General features: G+C 37.7%; 1 protein-coding gene across 1 annotated transcript in view; it reads right to left on the reverse strand.

Moving 5' to 3' along the window:
• Positions 1–5791: 5791 nt before the first annotated feature.
• The window catches only part of TMEM236 (transmembrane protein 236), an 81621-nt gene continuing 66480 nt past the window's right edge, over positions 5792–20932 (reverse strand). Inside the window, 1 exon segment of the mRNA XM_089906369.1 lies at positions 5792–19220. Within this exon segment, the coding sequence (XP_089762495.1) occupies positions 18640–19220 (581 nt within the window). The 3' untranslated portion in view covers positions 5792–18639.

Raw genomic sequence — 20932 nt, forward strand, 5'->3', positions numbered from 1 at the left:
ATCCAAGAACATGGTATATCTCTCCATCTATTTGTATCATCTTTAATTTCTTTCATCAGTGTCTTATAATTTTCTGCATACAGGTCTTTTGTCTCCTTAGGTAGGTTTATTCCTAGATATTTTATTTTTTTTGTTGCAACGGTAAATGGGAGTGTTTTCTTGATTTCACTTTCAGATTTTTCATCATCAGTGTATAGGAATGCCAGAGATTTCTGTGCATTAATTTTGTATCCTGCTACTTTACCAAATTCATTGATTAGCTCTAGTAGTTTTCTGGTAGCATCTTTAGGATTCTCTATGTATAGTATCATGTCATCTGCAAACAGTGACAGCTTTACTTCTTCTTTTCTGATTTGGATTCCTTTTATTTCCTTTTCTTCTCTGATTGCTGTGGCTAAAACTTCCAAAACTATGTTGAATAAGAGTGGTGAGAGCGGGCAACTTTGTCTTGTTCCTGATCTTCGTGGAAATGCTTTCAGTTTTTCACCATTGAGGACGATGTTGGCTGTGGGTTTGTCATATATGGCCTTTATTATGTTGAGGAAAGTTCCCTCTATGCCTACTTTCTGCGGGGTTTTTATCATAAATGGGTGTTGAATTTTGTCGAAAGCTTTCTCTGCATCTATTGAGATGATCATATAGTTTTTCTCCTTCAATTTGTTAATATGGTGTATCACGTTGATTGATTTACATATATTGAAGAATCCTTGCATTCCTGGAATAAACCCCACTTGATCATGGTGTATGATCCGTTTAATGTGCTGTTGGATTCTGTTTGCTAGTATTTGTTGAGGATTTTTGCATCTATGTTCATCAATGATATTGGCCTGTAGTTTTCTTTCTTTGTGACATCCTTGTCTGGTTTTGGTATCAGGGTGATGGTGGCCTCGTACAATGAGTTTTGGAGTGTTCCTCCCTCTGCTATATTTTGGAAGAGTCTGAGAGGGATAGGTGTTAGCTCTTCTCTAAATGTTTGATAGAATTTGCCTGTGAAGCCATCTGGTCCTGGGCTTTAGTTTGTTGGAAGATTTTTAATCACAGTTTCAATTTCAGTGCTTGTGACTGGTCTGTTCATATTTTCTATTTCTTCCTGATTCAGTCTTGGCAGGTTGTGCATTTCTAAGAATTTGTCCATTTCTTCCAGGTTGTCCATTTTATTGGCATAGAGTTGCTTGTAGTAATCTCTCATGATCTTTTGTATTTCTGCAGTGTCAGTTGTTACTCCTTTTTCATTTCTAATTCTATGATTTGAGTCTTCTCCCTTTTTTTCTTGATCAGTCTGGCTAATGGTTTATCAATTTTGTTTATCTTCTCAAAGAACCAGCTTTTAGTTTTATTGATCTTTGCTATTGTTTCCTTCATTTCTTTTTCATTTATTTCTGATCTGATTTTTATGATTTCTTTCCTTCTGCTAACTTTGGGTTTTTTTTGTTCTTCTTTCTCTAATTGCTTTAGGTGCAAGTTTAGGTTGTTTATTCGAGATGTTTCTTGTTTATTAAGGTAGGATTGTATTGCTATAAACTTCCGTCTTAGAATTGCTTTTGCTGCATCCCATAGGTTTTGGGTCGTTGTGTCTCCATTGTCATTTATTTCTTGGTATGTTTTTATTTCCTCTTTGATTTCTTCAGTGATCACTTCGTTATTAAGTAGTGTATTGTTTTAGCCTCCATGTGTTTGTATTTTTTACACATCTTTTCCTGTAATTGATATCTAGTCTCATAGCGTTGTGGTCAGAAAAGATACTTGATACAATTTCAATTTTCTTAATTTTACCAAGGCTTGATTTGTGACCCAAGGTATGATCTATCGTGGAGAATGTTCCATGAGCACTTGAGAAGAAAGTGTATTTTGTTGTTTTTGGATGGAATGTCCTATAAATATCAATTAAGTCCATCTTGTTTAATGTATCATTTAAAGCTTGTGTTTCCTTATTTATTTTTATTTTGGATGATCTGTCCATTGGTGAAAGTGGGGTGTTAAAGTCCCCTATTATGAATGTGTTACTGTCAATTTCCCCTTTTATGCCTGTTAGTATTTGCCTTATGTATTGAGGTGCTCCTATGTTGGGTGCATAAATATTTACAATTGTTATATCTTCTTCTTGGGTCGATCCCTTGATCATTATGTAGTGTCCTTCTTTGTCTCTTCTAGTAGTCTTTATTTTAAAGTCTATTTTGTCTGATATGAGAATTGCTACTCCAGCTTTCTTTTGGTTTCCATTTGCATGGAATATCTTTTTCCATCCCCTTACTGTCAGTCTGTATGTGTCTCAAGGTCTGAAGTGGGTCTCTTGTAGCCAGCATACATATGGGTCTTGTTTTTGTATCCATTTTGCCAATCTGTGTCTTTTGGTGGGAGCATTTAGTCCATTTACATTTAAGGTAATTATCGATATGTATGTTCCTATTCCCATTTTCTTAATTGTTTTGGGTTTGTTATGATAGGTCTTTTCCTTCTCTTGTGTTTCTTGCCTAGAGAAGTTCCTTTAACATTTGTTGTAAAGCTGGTTTGGTGGTGCTGAACTCTCTCAGGTTTTGCTTGTCTGTAAAGGTTCTAATTTCTCCATCAAATCTGAATGAGATCCTTGCTGGGTAGAGTAATCTTGGTTGCAGGTTTTTCTCCTTCATCACTTTCAGTATGTCCTGCCACTCCCTTCTGGCTTGCAGAGTTTCTGCTGAGAGATCAGCAGTTAACCTTATGGGGATCCCCTTGTGTGTTATTTGTTGTTTTTCCCTTGCTGCTTTTAATATGCTTTCTTTGTATTTAATTTTTGACAGTTTGATTAATATGTGTCTTGGTGTATTTCTCCTAAGATTTATCCTTTATGGGACTCTCTGTGCTTCCTGGACTTGATTAACTATTTCCTTTCCCATATTAGGGAAGTTTTCAACTATAATCTCTTCAAATATTTTCTCAGTCCCTTTCTTTTTCTCTTCTTCTTCTGGAACCACGATAATTCGAATGTTGGTGCATTTAATGTTGTCCCAGAGGTCTCTGATACTGTCTTCAGTTCTTTTCATTCTTTTTTCTTTATTCTGCTCTGCAGTAGTTATTTCCACTACTTTATCTTCCAGGTCAATTATCCGTTCTTCTGCCTCAGTTATTCTGCTATTGATCCCATCTAGAGTATTTTTAATTTCATTTATTGTGTTGTTCATCATTGCTTGTTTCATCTTTAGTTGTTCTAGGTTCTTGTTAAATGTTTCTTGCATTTTGTCTAGTCTATTTCCAAGATTTTGGATCATCTTTACAATCATTATTCTGAATTCTTTTTCAGGTAGACTGCCTATTTCCTCTTCATTTGTTAGGTCTGGTGGGTTTTTATCTTGCTCCTTCATCTGCGGTGTGTTTTTCTGTCTTCTCATTTTGTTTATCTTACTGTTTGGGGTCTCCTTTTTGCAGGCTGCAGGTTCGTAGTTCCTGTTGTTTTTGGTGTCTGTCCCCAGTGGCTAAGGTTGGTTCAGTGAGTTGTGTAGGCTTCCTGGTGGAGGGGACTAGTGCCTGTGTTCTGGTGGATGAGGCTGGATCTTGTCTTTCTGGTGGGCAGGTCCACGTCTGGTGGTGTGTTTTGGGGTGTCTGTGGACTTATCATGATTTTAGGCAGCCTCTCTGCTAATGGGTGGGGTTGTGTTCCTGTCTTGCTAGTTGTTTAGCATAGGGTGTCCAGCACTCTAGCTTGCTGGTCGTTGAGTGAAGCTGGGTGCTGGTGTTGAGATGGAGATCTCTGGGAGATTTTCGCCGTTTGATATTATGTGGAGCTGGGAGGTGTCTTGTGGACCAGTGTCCTGAAGTTGGCTCTCCCATCTCAGAGGCACAGCACTGACTCCTGGCTGCTGCACCAAGAGCCTTTCATCCACACAGCTCCTTAATTTAGGATGATTCATTGTCTATTCATGTATTCCACAGATGCAGGTACATCAAGTTGATTGTGGAGATTTAATCCGCTGCTCCTGAGGCTGCTGGGAGAGATTTCCCTTTCTCTTCTTTGTTCTCACAGCTCCCAGGGGCTCAGCTTTGGATTTGGACCCCCTCTACATGTAGGATTGCTGGAGAGCGTCTGTTCTTGGCTCAGACAGGACGGGGTTAAAGGAGCCGCTGATTCGGGGGCTCTGGCTCACTCAGCCCGGGGGGAGGGAGGGGCACGGAGTGCGGGGCGGGCCTGCGGCGGCAGAGGCCGGCGTGACGTTGCACCAGCCTGGGGCCCGCCGTGCGTTCTCCCGGGGGAGTTGTCCCTCAATCCCCAGACCCAGCAGTGGCGGGCTGCACAGGCTCCCCGGAAGCGGGTGTGAAGAGTGACCTGTGCTCGCACACAGGCTTCTTTGTGGCGGCAGCAGCAGCCTTAGCATCTCATGCCCGTCTCTGGGGTCCGCGCTTTTAGCCGTGGTTCGCGCCCGTCTCTGGAGCTCCTTTAAACAGAGCTCTTAATCCCCTCTCCTCGCGCACCAGGAAACAAAGAGGGAAGAAAAAGTCTCTTGCCTCTTCGTCATGTCCAGACTTTTCCCCGGACTCCCTCCCGACTAGCTGTGGCGCACTAACCCCCTGCAGGCTGTGTTCACGCCGCCAACCCCAGTCCTCTCCCTGCGCTCCGACCGAAGCCGGAGCCTCAGCTCGCAGCCCCGCCCGCCGCGGCGGGTGAGCAGACGAGGCTCTCGGGCTGGTGAGTGCCGGTCGGCACCGATCCTCTGTGCGGGAATCTCCCCGCTTTGCCCTCCGCACCCGTTGCTGCGCTCTCCTCCGCCGCTCCAAAGCTCTCCCCTCCGCCACCCGCAGTCTCCGCCCGCGAAGGGGCTCCTAGTGTGGGGACACTTTTCCTCCTTCACAGCTCTCTCCCACCGGTGCAGGGCCCGTCCCTATCCTTTTGTCTCTGTTTATTCTTTTTCCTTTTGCCCTACCCATGTACGTGGGGGGTTTCTTGCCTTTTGGGAGGTCTGAGGTCTTCTGCCAGCGTTCAGCAGGTGTTCTGTAGGAGTTGTTCCACGTGTAGATGTATTTCTGGTGTATCTGTGAGGAGGAAGGTGATCTCCGCGTCTTAGTCTTCCGCCATCTTCCCGGAAGCCCATAAGTCTTTTTTAAAATGCACGCTAAGAATATTGTTTCCAATGAAGTTAAAGACAACTAAGTGCTACCAGAGCCATCCTACAGAAAAAACAGAACGCACATTTTGGTCCACGCAATACTTATTTAACATTACAAAAAAATTTAAGTGTAAGATTATGTGACCCATTTAACATTTGAAAAACATTTAAGAATAAGACAAAAAATGTACTTTTATGATCTAAAAATGACCCAAATTTTATAGATGGAAATCAAGACCAATAATCATAGGCATCTTCTTCATAATTACACCAAATATGTAACACTACCTATAATTTTAGCTATTTAGAAGGTAATATTTTTTTATTCATTAAAATAGTCTGGAAAATCTATTCCCTCAGGTATCTACATCTTTAAAAGGAAAAATAAAGAAATGCATTGTAGAGAAAGAAGGCTTTTCTGAAAATCCATTAATATTCCAATTTCAATGCAAGGAAAATTATGCAAGGATCATTCTGACAAATTAAGATTTGTAAATGTGTAAGTGCAAATTTTCACAGCAAATAGTACTTGAGTAATTATACCTAAAACATATAAAATCATTTTTTATATATTTACGACTACACTACTTTTTTTAAACATCTTTATTGAAGTATAATTGCTTTACATTGTTGTGTTAGTTTCTGCTGTATAACAAAGTGAATCAGCTATACATATACATATATCCCCATATCTCCTCCCTCTTGTGTCTCCCTCCCACCCTCCCTATCCCACCCCTCTAGGTGGTCACGAAGCACTGAGCTGATCTCCCTGTGCTATGCGGCTGCTTCCCACTAGCTATCTAGTTTACATTTGACTACTTTTTAAAAAAAGACTATTTTTTTAGAGCAGTTTTAGGTTTACAATAAAATTGAGATGAAGTTACAAGACTTCCCATCTCCTCCCCTGCTCCCACACATGATAGCCTCCCTCATTTTCAACATCCTCTGTACTCTTCCTGTCCATCTCTTTTCCCTCCCCACCCCACCCCAACTACTGATTTTTTTATTGTCGCTACAGTTTCACCTTTTCCAGAATGTCACATAGTTTTGAACCATATAGTAGGTAGCCTTCTCCAATTGGCTTCTTTCACTTACTAGTATACAGTTAAACTTCCCCCATGTTTTTTCAAGGCCTTATAGCTGATTCTTTTCTAGAACTGAATGGTATTTCATTGTCTGGTTGTACCAAAGTTGATTTATCTATTCCCCTACCAAAGGACATCTTGGTTGTTTCTAAGTTTGGGGAATTAAGAATAAAGCAGCTAAAAACATCCAGGTTCAGGTTTTTGCATGGACATAAGCTCCCAACTCCTTTGGGTAAATGTTTAAGGAGCATGACTGCTGGATCAGATGGTAACAGTATGTTTAGTTTTGTAAGAAACCATCAAATTGTCTTCCAAAGTAGCTGCACCATTTTGCATTCCCACCAACAATGAATGAAAGTTCCTGTTGCTCCACATCCTTACTGGCATTTGGTGTTGTCAGTACTTTGATTTTGGCCATTCTAATTGGTATGTAGTGGCATCTCATTGTTGGTTTAATTTGCATTTCCCTGATGACATATGATTTGGAGCATCTTTTCATATGCTAATTTCCCATCTGTATATCTTCTTTATGAGGTGTCTGTTCAGGTCTTTTTTCCATTTTTAAATTGGATTGCTTGTTTTCTTATTGTTGAAATTCAAGTGTTATTTGTATATTTTGGATAACAGTCTTTATTGATTTGTCTTCTGTAAATATTTTCTCCCAGTCTGTGGTTTGTTTTCTACTTCTTTTGATATTGTTTTTCACTGAGAAGATGGTTTTTAATATTAATGAAGTCCAGCTTATCGATTATGCCTTTCATGGATCATATCTTTGGTGTTATATTTTAAAAGGCATCACTACACCCAAGGTTACTAAGTTTTCTCCTATGTTTTCTTCTAGAAGTTCTATAGTTTTGTGTTTTCCATTTAGATCTGTGATCCATCTTGACTTAATTTTGTGAAGAGTATATCGTCTGTGTGTAGATTCATGTTTCTGCATGTGGATGTCCAGTAATTCCAACACCATTTGTTGAAAACACTATCTTTTCTCCATTTTATTAATTTTCCTCCTTTCTCAAACTGGTTGACAGATTTATGTGGGTCTATGTCTGGCTTCTCTGTTCTGTTCTTTTGCCAATAAAATTCTGTCTTGACAACTGCAGCTTTATAATAAGACTTGAAGTCAGGTACTGTCAGTTCTCCAACTTTGTTCTTCTCCTCGATATTGTGTTGACTATTCTGGATCTTTTGTCTCTCCATATAAACTTTAGAATTAGTCTGTCAATATCCACAAGGTAACTTGCTGGGATTTTTATTGGGGTTGCATTGAATCTATAGATCAAGTTGATAGATATAGACCAGTTGATACAATTGCTATAGAGATACAGCTGATCAACTCTGGAGCAGCTCAAGTGAAGAACTGACATCTTGACAATATTGAGCCTTCCTATCTATGTACATGGAATATCTCTCCATTTATTTAGTTCTCCTTTGAAATCTTTCATTTTATAGTTTTATAGTTTTGCTCATATAGGTCTTATACATATTTTGTTAAATTTTCACCTAAGTATTGCATTTGGGGAGGCGCTAATGTAAATATTAATGTGTTTCTAATTTCTAATTTTACTTGTTCATCCCCTGATATACAGAAAAGCAGCTGACTTTTGTATATAAACCTTGTATCCTGCAATCTTGGTATAATCACTTTTTAGTTCCAGAAGTTTTTTTGGCCAATTTTTATGAATTTTCTACGTAGATGATCATGTCATCTGTGAATAAAGGAAGTGTTATGTCTTCCTTCCTAGTCTGTATACATTTTATTTCCTTTACTTGCCTTATTAAATTAGTAAGGACTTCCAATATGAGGTTGAAAAGTAGTGGTGAGAGGGGACATCCTTGCCTTTTACCTCATCTTAATGGGAAAGCTTCAAATTTATTACAATTAAGTATGATGTTAGCTGTAGGCTTTTTGTAGATAGTCATTATGCAGTTGAGAAAGTTCCACTCTATTCCTAGTTTATTGAGATTTTTTTAAAATCATAGATATTGGATTTTTTCAAACACTTTTTCTGCATCAATTGATAAGATCATGTGATTCTTTCCTATTTAGTCTGCTGATATGATGGACTGCATTACTTGATTTTCAAATGGTGAACCAGCCTTGCACACCTGGGATAAATCCCACTAAATTATGGTGTGTAATTCTTTTTATAGCTTTTTTTTATTGGAGTATAATTGCTTTAAAATGTTGTGTTAGTTTCTGCCGTACAATGAAGTGAATCAGCTATATGTATAACTATATCCCCTCCCTCTTGGACCTCTCTTTCACCCACCCCTATCCCACCAATCTAGGTCATCACCGAGCACTGAGCTGAGCTCCCCATGCTATACAGCATGTTCCCACTAGCTATCTATTTCACACATGGTAGTGAATTTATGTCAAACTTAATCTCCCAGTTGGTCTCACCCTCCCCTTCCCCACCGTGTCCACATGTCCATTCTCTACATCTACGTCTCTATTCCTGTCCTGCAAATAGGTTCGTCTGTACCATTTATCAAGATTCCACATATGTGCATTAATATACGATATTAGTTTTTCTCTTTCTGGCTTACTTCACTCTGTATGACAGATGCTAGGTCCATCCATATCTCTACAAATTACCCAATTTCATTCCTTTTATGGCTGAGTAATATTCCATTGTATATATGTATCACATCTTCTGTATCCATTCATCTGTAGTTGGATATTTAGGTTTTTTCCATATCCTGGCTATTGTAAATAGTGGTGCAATGAACATTGGGGTACATGTGTCCTTTTGAATTATGGTTTTCTCAGGGTATATGCCCAGTAGTGGGATTGCTGGGTCATATAGTAGTTCTATTTTTAGTTTTTTAAGGAACCTCCATACTGTTCTCCATAGTGACTGTTTCAATTTACATTCCCACCAACAGTGCAAAAGGGTTCCCTTTTCTCCACACCCTCTCCAACATTTACTGTTTGTAGATTTTTTGATGATGGCAATTCTGACCAGTTTGAGGTGATACCTCACTGTAGCTTTGATTTGCATTTCTCTAGTGATTAGTGATGTTGAGCATCCTTTCATGTGCCTCTTGGCCATCTGTATGTCTTCTTTGGTGAAATGTCTTTTTAGGTCTTCCGCCCATTTTTGGATTGGGTTGTTTTTTGATAATGAGCTCCATGAGCTGTTTGTATATTTTGGAGATTAACCCTTTGTCCGTTGCTTCATTTGCAAATATTTTCTCCTATTCTGAGGGTTGTCCTTTTGTCTTGTTTATGGTTTCCTTTGCTGTGCAAAAGCTTTTAAGTTTCATTATGTCCCATTTCTTTATTTTTCTTTGTATTTCCATTACTGCAGGAGGTGGGTCAAGAAAGATTTTGCTGTGGTTTATGTCAAAGAGTGTTTGTCCAATGTTTTCCTCTAAGAGTTTTATAGTGTCCAGTCTTACATTTAGGTCTTTAATCCATTTTGAGTTTATTTTTGTGTATGGTGTTAGGGAGTGTTCTAATTTCATTCTTTTACATGTAGCTGTCCAGTTTTCCCAGCACCACTTATGGAAGAGGCTGTCTTTTCTCCATTGTATATTCTTGCCTCCTTTATCAAAAATAAGGTGACCATATGTGCGTGGGTTTATCTCTGGGCTTTCTATCCTGTTCCATTGATCTATATTTCTGTTTTTGTGCCAGTACCATACTGTCTTGATTACTGTAGCTTTGTAGTATAGTTTGAAGTTGGGGAGCCTGACTCCTCCAGCTCCGTTTTTCATTCTCAAGATTTCTTTGACTATTCATGGTCTTTTGTGTTTCCATACGAATTGTAAAATTTTTTGTTCTAATTCTGTGAAAAATGCCATTGGTAGTTTGATAGGGATTGCATTAAATCTGTAGATTGCTTTGGGTAGTACAGTGATTTTCACAATATTTATTCTTGCAATCCAAGAACATGGTATATTTCTCCATCTGTTTATGTCATCTTTGATTTCTTTCATCAGTGTTTTATAGTTTCCTGAGTACAAGTCTTCTGTCTCCTTAGGTAGGTTTATTCCTAGGTATTTTACTCTTTTTGTTGCAATGGTAAATAGTATTGTTTACTTAATTTCTCTTTCTGATTTTTTGTTGTTAGTGTATAGGAATGCAAGAGATTTCTGTGCACTAGTTTTGTATCCTGCAACCTTACCAATTTCACTGATTAGTTCTAGTAGTTTTCTGGTGGCATCTTTAGGATTTTCTATGTATAGCATCATGTCATCTGCAAACAGTGACAGTTTTACTTCTTCTTTTCCAATTTGTATTCCTTTTATTTCTTTTTTTTCTCTGATTGCCAGTCTAGGACTTCCAAAACTATGTTGAATAAGAGTGGTGAGAGTGGATGTCCTTGTCTTGTTCCTGATCTGAGTTGATATGCTTTCAGTTTTTCACCATTGAGATTAATGTTTGCTGTGGGTTTGTCATATATGGCCTTTACTATGTTGAGGTAGGTTACCTCTATGACCTTTTTCTGGAAAGTTTTTATCATAAATACGTGTTGAATTTTGTCAAAAGATATTTCTGCATCTATTGAGATGAACATATGTTTCTTCTTCCTTAATTTGTTAATATGGTTTATCACATTGATTGATTTGCATATATTGAAGAATTCTTGCATTCCTACCCCCCTTGATCATGGTGTATGATCCTTCTAATGTGTTGTTGGATTCTGTTTGCTAGTATTTTGTTTAGGATTTTTGCATCTATGTTCATCAGTGATACTAGCCTATAATTTTCTTTTTTTGTGATATCTTTGTCTGGTTTTGGTATCATAGTGATGGTAGCCTCATATAACAAATTTGGGAGTGTTCCTCCCTCTGGAATTTTTTGGAAGAGTTTGAGAAGGATGGGTGTTAGCTCTTCTCTAAATGTTTGATAGAATTCTCCTGTGAAGCCATCTGTTCGTTGACATTTGTTTCTTGGAAGAATTTTAATTACAGTTTCAATTTCATTACTTATGATAGGTCAGTTTATATTTTCTAATTCTTCCTGGTTTAGTCTTGGAAAATTGTACTTTTCCAAGAATTTGTCCATTTCTTCCCAGTTATCCATTTTATTGGCATATAGTTTTCTGTAATAGTCTCTTAAAATCCTTTCTATTTCTGCTATGTCAGTTGTGATTTCTCCTTTTTCATTTCTAATTTTATTGATTGAGTCCTCTCCCTTTTTTTCTTGATTTATCTGGCTAAAGGTTTATCAATCAATTTTGGTTTTCTTCTCAAAGAACCAACTTTTAGTTTTATTGATCTTTGCTATTGTTTTCTTCGTTCCTGTTTCATTATTTCTGCTCTGATCTTTATGATTTCTTTCCTTCTACTGACTTTGTGTTTTCTTTGTTCTTCTTCCTCTAGTTGCTTTAGGTGTAAGGATAGATTGTTTATTTGAGATTTTTCTTGTTTCTTGAGGTAGGATTGAATTGCTATAAACTTCCCTCTTAGAACTGCTTTTGCTGTGTCCCATAGGTTTTGGGTCATTGTGTTTTCATTGCCATTTGTTTCTATGTATTTTTTAATTTCTTCTTTGACTTCTTCAGTGATCTCTTGGGTATTTAGTAGTGCACTGTTCAGCCTCCATATATTTGTGTTTTTACAGTTTTCTTCCTGTAATCGATTTCTAATCTCATAGTGTTGTGGTCAGAAAAGATGCTTGATACGATTTTAATTTTCTTAAATTTTCTGATGCTTGATTTTTGGCCCAAGATATGATCTATCATGGAGAATGTTCCGTGTGCACTTGAGAAGAAAGTGTATTCTGCCACTTTTGGGTGGAATGTTCTATAAACATCAATTAGATCTATCTGGTCTATTGTGTCATTTAAAGCTTGTGTTTTCTTATTTATTTTCTGTTTGGATGATCTGTCCTTTGGTGTAAGTGGGGTGTTAAAGTCCCCTACTATTATTGTGTTACTGTCAATTTCCCCTTTCATGGTTGTTAGCATTTGCCTTATGTATTGAGGTGCTCCTGTGTTGGGTGCATAAATATTTACAATTGTTATATCTTCTTCTTGGATTGATCCTTTGATCATTATGTAGTGTCCTTCCTTGTCTCTTGTAATAGTCTTTATTTTAATGTCTGTTTTGTCTGATATGACAATTGCTACTCCAGCCTTCTTTTGATTTCCATTTGCATAGAATATGTTTTTCCATCCCCTCACTTTCAGTCTGTATGTGTCCCTAGGTCTGAAGTGGGTCTCTTGTAGACAGCATATATACAGGTCTTGTTTATGTATCCATTCAGCCAGTCTGTGTCTTTTGGTTGGAGCATTTAACCCATTTACATTCAAGGTTATTATTGATATGTATGTTCCTATTACCATTTTCTTAATTGTTTTGGCTTTGTTTTTGTGGGTCTTTTTCTTCTCTTGTGTTTCTCACCTAGAGAAGTTCCTTTAGCATTTGTTGTAAAGCTGGTTTGGTGGTGCTCCATTCTCTTAGCTTTTGCTTGTCTGTAAAGCTTTTGATTTCTCCATCGAATCTGAAAGAGATCCTTGCTGGGTAGAGTAATCTTGGTTGTAGGTTTTTCTTTTTCATCACTTTAAGTATATCCTGCCACTCTCTTCTGGCCTGCAGAGTTTCTGCTGAAAAATCAGCTGATAAACTTACAGGGATTCCATTGTATGTTATTTTTTGCTTTTCCCTTGCTACTTTTAATATTTTTTCTTTGAATTTAATGTTTGTTAGTTTGATTATGTGTCTTGGTATGTTCCTCCTAGTATTTATCCTGTATGGGACTCTCTGTGCTTCCTGGACTTGGGTGACTATTTCCTTTCCCATATTACGGAAGTTTTCTACTATAATCTCTTAGAAAATTTTCTCAGACCCTTTCTTTTCCTCTTCTTCTTCTGGGATGGGACCTGTATAATAATGTTGGTACGTTTAGTGTTGTCCCAGAGGTCTCTGAGATTGTCTTCAATTTTTTTCATTCTTTTTTCTTTTTCTGCTCCTCAGCAGTTATTTCCACCTTTCTGTCTTCCAGTTCACTTATTCGTTCTTCTGCCTCAGGTGTTTTGTTGTTGATTCCTTCTAGTGTATTTTTCATTTCAGTTATTGTGTTGTTCATCTCTGTTTGTTTGTTCTTTAGTTCTTCTAGACCTTTTTAAAACATTTTTTATACTTTCTCGAGCTGTGCCTACATTCTGTTTCCGAGATCCTGGATCATCTTTACTGTCATTACTCTAAATTCTTTTTCAGGTAGGTTGCTTATTTCCTCTTCATTTATTTGGTCTTATAGGTTTTTACCTTGTTCCTTCATCTGTGTCCCTTTTTTTTTTTTTTTTTTGATGGGTCAGTTTGTGTTCCTGTCTTACTGGTTGTTTGGCCTGAGGCTTCCAGCACTGGAGTTCGTAGGCTGTTGGGTAGAGCTCGGTCTTGGTGCCGAGATGAGGACCTCCAGGAGACCTCATTCCAATGAATATTCCCTGGGGTCTGAGGTTCTCTGCTAGTCCAGTGGTCCTGACTCGGAGCTCAACCAGAGGAGCTCAGGCCCGCCCCCTTGCTTGTGAACCAAGATCCTGCAAATCGTACAGGGCAGCAAAAAAAAAAAAAAAAAAGGAGCAAAACAATAACAAAGGGAAAAAAATAAAATTAGAAAACTGATATGTTAGAAAAAATAAAAATATAGATTAAACAACAACCAGAAGGTAAAACAGAATCACAATAGGAAAAAAAGAGGGAAAAAGAAAAAAAAGCTGAATAAGGCCTTGGCTGTGGGGGGTGGGGCTTAGGCAGGGGTGGGGTTTAGGCAGTGGGCGGGGCCTATGCTTAGGACCCCCAGGGCCACAAAAGGCCCTGGGGGTTCGGGGGTGTGGGGCTTAGTCTCAACGTGCAGGAAGGGCCAAGGAATGCCTCTGGCCTTGGAGGGTGAAGGGCCAGGTCCAGGTCTGGGACCCAGGCTCCCTGGGCCCGAGTGTCAGGGGAAACACCCTGTGCACCTCCCCTGATCCTCTGATCCTGGAGGGCCCCTCTCCATCCGCCTCTCCTCTGCTCCCCCACCCCCCATCTCCCTCCTAGGCCCCGAGGACCCAGGCAGGCTGGAGGGGGCCTTCAGAGGGTGGAGGACCTGGCCCAGGAGCCCAGCAGGCTTCCCAGAGCTGATTGGGCAGGGGACATACTAGGCACACTCCCCCCTTATCCTTTGAGCCCTCCCAGGGTCCCTCCAGACATGGGAACCCCTCCCCCCTCTCAGCCACCCCTCGGGGCACCAGTCCTGTACAGCCTCCACTTCTCCTGCCTCCTCACTTCCCCCCATGTCCTACCCAGTCTCTCGGGGGTTCCTCCCATCTCCTTGGGTGCTGAGGTCTCCCAACAGCAACCGGCAGGTGCCCTACCTGTGGGGAGACAGGAACTCTGCATCCTTCTGTGCAGCCATCTTGACTCTGCCTCCCTCTTTTTATATCTTTTTGTATTTGATTTGCTAATATTTTGTTGAGGATTTTTGCCTCAATGTTCATGAGAGATATTGTTCTGTAGTTTTCTTGTAATATTTTTGTATGGTTTTAGTATTAGGATAACGCTGGCTGTGTGGAATGAGTTAGGAAATATTCCTTCCTCTTCTGTCCTCTTCAAAGAGATTGCAGAGAATTGGTATAATTTCTTCCTTAAAAGTTAAGTAGAATTCACCAGTGAACCCATCTGTACCTGGTGCTTTCTGTTTTGGAAGGATATTAATTATTGATTCAATTTCTTTACTCGGTATAGGCCTATTCAGATCATCTATTTCTTCCTGTGTGAGTTTTGACAGATTGCTTCTTTCAAGGAGTTGATCCACTTTGTCTAGGTCGTCTAATTTGTGGACATAGAATTGTTCATAGCATTCCTTTGTTATCCTTTTAATTTCAGTGAGATCTGTAGTGATGTCCCCTCTTTAATTTCTGATGTTGCTAATTTGTGTCTTCTCTTTTTTTCTTAGTTTGCATGGCTAGAGGCATAACAATTTTAACAATCTTTTCAAAGAGCCAGGCTGTAGTTTTATTGATTTCTCTATTGATTTTCTGTTTTCAATTTCACTGATTTCTGCTCTAATTCTTATTATGTCTTTTCCTCCCCTTACATGGCATTTCATTTGCTCTCCTTTTACTAGTTTCCCAAGGTGGAAACTTAATTTATTGACTGTAGATCTTTCTTTTCTAATATGTGCATTCAATATTATAAGTTTCCATCTAAACACTGCTTATGCTACGTTCTACACATTTCGATGTTTTGTTTTCATTTTTATTTACTCCAAAATATATTTTAATTTCTCTTGAGATTTCTTCTTTGACCCATGTGTTATTTAGAAACGTTTAATATCCACAAAATTGGAGATTTTTCTATTACCTGTTACTGATTTTTAATTAAATTCCATTATGAGAACAGACATTATATTATTTCTATTCTTTTAAATTTGTTAGTTTCTGTTATGCCCCAGAATGTGGTTTATTTTGGTAAATGTTCCTTGTGAGCTTGAGAAGAATGTGTATTCTGCTTTTATCAGATGAAGTAGGCTGTAGATGTCAATTATATCCAGTTGATTGATAGTGTCATTGAGTTCAACTATGTCTTTACTGATTTTCTGACTGCTGGAACTGTCCATTTCTGAGAGAGGGGTGTTGAAGTTTCCAACTATAATAGTGGTTTCATCTATTTCTCTGCATTTCTATCAGTTTTTGCCTTATGTGGTTTGATGCTCTGTAGGTGTATACACATTAAGGATTATGTCTCCTTGGAGAATTGACTCCTTTATTATTATGTAATGATGCCTTTCTTAACCCTCGAAAAATTTCCTTACTTTGAAGTCTGGTCTGTCTGAAATTAATATAAGTACTTCTACTTTCTTCTGATTAATGTTAGCATGGTATATTTTTCTCCATCCATTTAATTTTAATCTATATGTTAAGTTAACTTCATAACTTTTTATAAGGACACAAAAGCTACATGGGTCTTAATACCAAAAATCATTAGAAGCAATGAGAATTACAATATAATTTTAATAGCATAACGTTTAATCACACAGTGTAGAACTACCAATGTTTCATTCAAATTTGCTGCAATGCCTATTAAATACCATAGACTTGAACTTTATATACATGTGTACACCCTTAGTAAACTATTAAATTAAACTACATACTCAATAATTTTCCTCCTACATGGAGCCTTTTGTACACGCCTTCATTATTTATACAAAGTGTTGCCACTTTCCAAAATATCAGGCATATTCATATTCAAATATTAGATACAAAATGCATTCTAAACTCAAATAAGTAATACTTTTCAGCTTATCTGAGCATTTTTCACTCTATAAATTCCAATACAAAGATAAATATAAATGTATGTAAAATATTTTCATATTTAAGAATATTAGAGTCAACTACTTGGTTATAAATTCTTCATAAAGAAGATTATCATGGTATGACTTGAAAGAAATTATTTATATGATAATTTTTTTAGAATTATAAGTATTGTAAGTTTCTGTGGGATTGACAGAAGAAGATAAAGATACATTGTTAAACAAGATATCCTCGGGTCTTTCTTTAAGGAATTTAAAGATTAATGGGGAACTCAGAAAAGTAAAACACATAATGAAAGTCTTAAAAAAGTGCTATAGTTAGGGTTCTATGAGAACTCACAGGAGGGACACTCCAATGCCTGATGAATGAATACTTATGTACTTCAACTTTAATCTGTATATTCAGTGGATTACTCACTTCTGGACATAATACTACTTGATGAAAAATTATGGTCTGAGGTAATCTGAAGATTTTATATTTTACTTTTCACAAATGCATGATTTAAATTATTATTCCCAGAGGGTAAGTAGAACACAGAAAAGAATAAAACAGGAAAATTTAAACAATGCTTTAAGCTACCTGTTTCTCTATAGGGTACAATTAAAATATTTAGTATTCATTGGGTTATTATAGTTCGCCAGACAATGTAACGGGAACATTCCCTATCTCGGTTAATCCTCTCAATCCTATAAAGTACTATTTAACCCTATTAAAGTATTAGTAATATGCTCATCTTTTAGATGTGGAAACTGGGGTTTACAGTAGTCAAAGATTTCGCCCCAAGTCATAAAGCCAGAAGCTAAGCTTTCAACAACTGTGAATAGATCTCCTCTTACGGTGTAAGGAAAAACCATAAAGCATAAGGGGAGAGTGAGATTGGGGGATTTGGTGGAGTGACAGGCAAGTTCAGTTATCCATTCTTTAGGCTATTTGTTATCACAGATCACTGCAGAGAATGCCTATGTTAAACATTACTCTGCACACATAAGCCTCTCAGAAATCTTTCTAGCATCTGAAAATGTATGCAGAATGGATAGCCCCTGCTATGAGTATCTGAGAGCATCCCAACATATGAAAGCAAATCGCATAATTCTGTATCTAATTATTTAACATCAGGATAACCATTATTTATTATCACATAAGACACTAATGCATTTGCTGTTATATTTGTAAGTTGAACTTCTAATTTTAAACAGGGCTCGTACCTGACTGTTTTCATGATGGTATCCAATTCCGCAAATAAGATATTCTTCTACTTTGAAATCTCCCTCTTCAATTAATGGCTTCCTATTATAAAACTTTATCTAGGTCTTACTGGTGTACCTTGACTTCATTATATTAAACTGAGTCAAATGTCTGAAACTAAATTTACTGCTTTCTATGCTGAAACCAATTGATTACATAAAAGTCGTTTGCCACAGCAGAATAAAAAGCATAATTCCATATTTGAAGGAGACCCTAAAACTACAATTCAAATGTTTTTAAAGAATCTAGGGGGTTCCCAGGTGGCGCAGTGGTTGAGAACCTGCCTGCCAATGCAGGGAACACGGGTTCGAGCCCTGGTCTGGGAAGATCCCACATGCCGCGGAGCAACTGGGCCCGTGAGCCACAACTACTGAGCCTGCGCGTCTGGAGCCTGTGCTCCGCAACAAGAGAGGCCGAGACAGCGAAAGGCCCGCGCACCGCGATGAAGAGTGGCCCCCGCTCGCCGCAACTAAAGAAAGCCCTCGCACAGAAACGACGACCCAACACTGCCAAAAATAAATAAATAAATTAAAAAAAAAAAAAAGAATCTAAACATTATTCCATAATTACAAGTGTATTTCCTAAAATTAATTTTAACTAATTAATTCTTGTGATGCACTTTATATAAACAATAAAAAAATTTCATTCTTGGACTAACTTAGTGGGAAAACATGTTCTAATTTTTAAGAGGCTTTATTGAAGGGTGCTTTTAGAAAAAGTGCAGAATACGTAACTAAAATTAACTATTAACATTTTCTAGAGATCAAGGGGAACCAACTTAGAAGACTATAACTTTGCTTAAATTTAGCACCATTTGTATACATCTTAAAAATTGATATGCTACAGTTTTTAAAAATAGTTTTTTTCTCTAGCATCTATTCTTCATTTCTTCCTATAGCGCAAAAATTTATCCCTGCCCCCCAAAAAGATTATAAATGCATGCATGTGCATAACAAAGAGGTTTGACTATGGGACATTTCCTTGTTAAAAAGATATCTCAAAGAGAGAGAAAATCCTGAATTTGGTTAAGTAATTGAAGTAAACATAAGAGAGAGTCACGAGTACATTTTTACAAAGGCCCAAGATGGGTGTGATCGTTCCCAGGCCAATGATTAAACTAAGTCTAACAAAGATAAAGGGTAGATCCTGGAGCACGATGCCCAGGGAATTCAGAAGTGGGTTCCGGGGAGTCAGTATCATTCGAAGAAGAGAAATGAAACTGAAGATGTAGACGGGGTAGACCCAGCCTGACTTGTACACGTTGGGGTGCCCGGCCACCCGCACCATTTCTATCGTGTCTGACCACAGCAGAAAGCTCCAGAGGAAGATCTCAGCGCGCACATCCTGCTGTGACATCATTCTCAGGATTCCCTGTTCGAAGGTGGGCTCTTGGGGTCCCTCCAGCTCAGGAGTCGAGCCCCCTGTTGTGGCTCCTGGTAGCCAGGACAGCTGGGTCCTCTTGGCTGGCTGCGAAGGTGTCAGGTTTTCTTCATTTTGCCTCAATTCATCCGTCACAGTTTTTATTTGCTGCAAACTGGTCGTGTGGATGTGCCTGTCTTCTTTACCTGCAATAAGTTGATTTATTTACATTTTAACTTTAAATTTTTATTTAGAATTTAACTTTTCTTCTAATTTTATTTAAATTTAAATTTTAATTTTAAATTTTTATTTAGAATTTAACTTTTCTTTCAATTTTATTTAAATTTAAATTGTTATTTAAATTAAAATGTAAGTTTTAATTGTTATTTAAATTAAAATTTAATTGTTATTTAAATTAGATTTTTATTTACCTGTGATTTTAAAATTTTTATTTAAAGTGAGATATTTAAATTTTTATGTAAATTAAAATTTTATTTAAATTTAAAAATGAAATTTAAGTGTTCTCTTATTTGAGGTCTGTTTCACACATGGAATTTCAAGATAGCAATGAGTAGCACAGTGCAAAAAAAACAGAGGCAGAGAAGGCTCTTTGTGTCTTTGTATTTCCCTGGGTATGGATCCTAAGTCATTTTTACCATTTCAGAATAATAGCCATTACTGGTTACTGAGCTAAGTAAGCACTTTCACACATTATCTCATTTAATCCTCAGATAAAAAGGTGAGAGATAGGGATTACTATCCCATTCGATAAATATGGAAACTGGAGTACAAGAGGTGAAGTGATGCCTAAATTCAAATACACAGTTAGGAATGGGCAGAGCTGGAATTCACGCCCAGACTTGTTTGACCCCAATTGACAATCCCTGAACTTTATGGCTGCTAGCAGTTTCTAGAGGCAATACATCACATGCTAATTATAAAACAGATACATATCATAAAATCAAATGAATCAAAAGTTCAATGGTCCAATCTTATTTTATAAGACGCCCACAGAGATCACTACAACCCAGATCGCCAAGCTTAGAGTCTGGTGCTAAGAGGGTCTTTTGGGCATGATCATGAAAGAGCACGAGAGAGCCTTAGTGAAGGATAACATTCTGTATCCAAGATTCTTAAGCTGTTCTTTCCCCCAGAGTTTTTGAACTCGTCAGTGCGATGGGTTAGACTAAAGTATCTCATTTGTGACCATGAAGCTGTGGCTGGTCAACATGTCAGTCATCTGAATGAGTAGGGCGTTTCCTCATTAACATCATAAAGTGAGTGAGTGTGTGTGTGTGTGTGTGTGTGTGTGTGTGCGCGAGAGAGAGACAGAGAGAGAGAGAGAGAGAGAGAGAGAGAGAAAGAGAAAGAGGGAGAGAGAGAGAGGGAATGTGTGTGGCTCTCTGTATACACATGGGTGTTGAGGTTGGGGTTATGAAGGAAGCTCAAATCTCAGAACTTACTGTTGATGGTATGATTTTTCTACATGAAAGGACTAGCACATTATTTTCCAAATATTTGAACACTTAAGCACCGTTTTCATTGCTAACGAATTTCTCAGGTCTTGACAAAGTTTACTCAGCAAATGTGCTGAGCTGCCACATTACTTGATAAGACAAAATTTAAAGGGAGTCATTAGATGGAATAGCTCTAAAGGTTAAAGACACAAAGTCAATAAAAGTTGTTGAGATGTACTGAGCTGAAGTGAAAACATTTTAAAACAAATAAGTTATTATGATTAATGACTAATAAAAGGCTTGCTTACTATAAGTAGGAGTTGTTTAAAGGACAAACCTCAGTTTTCTTTCTATACAATTAATTATTTTTAAATTTTAAGTGTGAATTGATTATATTTATCAAGTAAAAAATAAATTCTTGATGAGATATTATTTGCTTCTGGTATGAATCATTTAATAAT

Source organism: Delphinapterus leucas, chromosome 2 (assembly GCF_059928025.1).
Source record: "Delphinapterus leucas isolate spDelLeu-1000000601 "Yukka" chromosome 2, BTC_Dleu_Yukka2, whole genome shotgun sequence".
In the NCBI taxonomy this organism is placed as follows: Eukaryota; Metazoa; Chordata; class Mammalia; order Artiodactyla; family Monodontidae; genus Delphinapterus; species Delphinapterus leucas.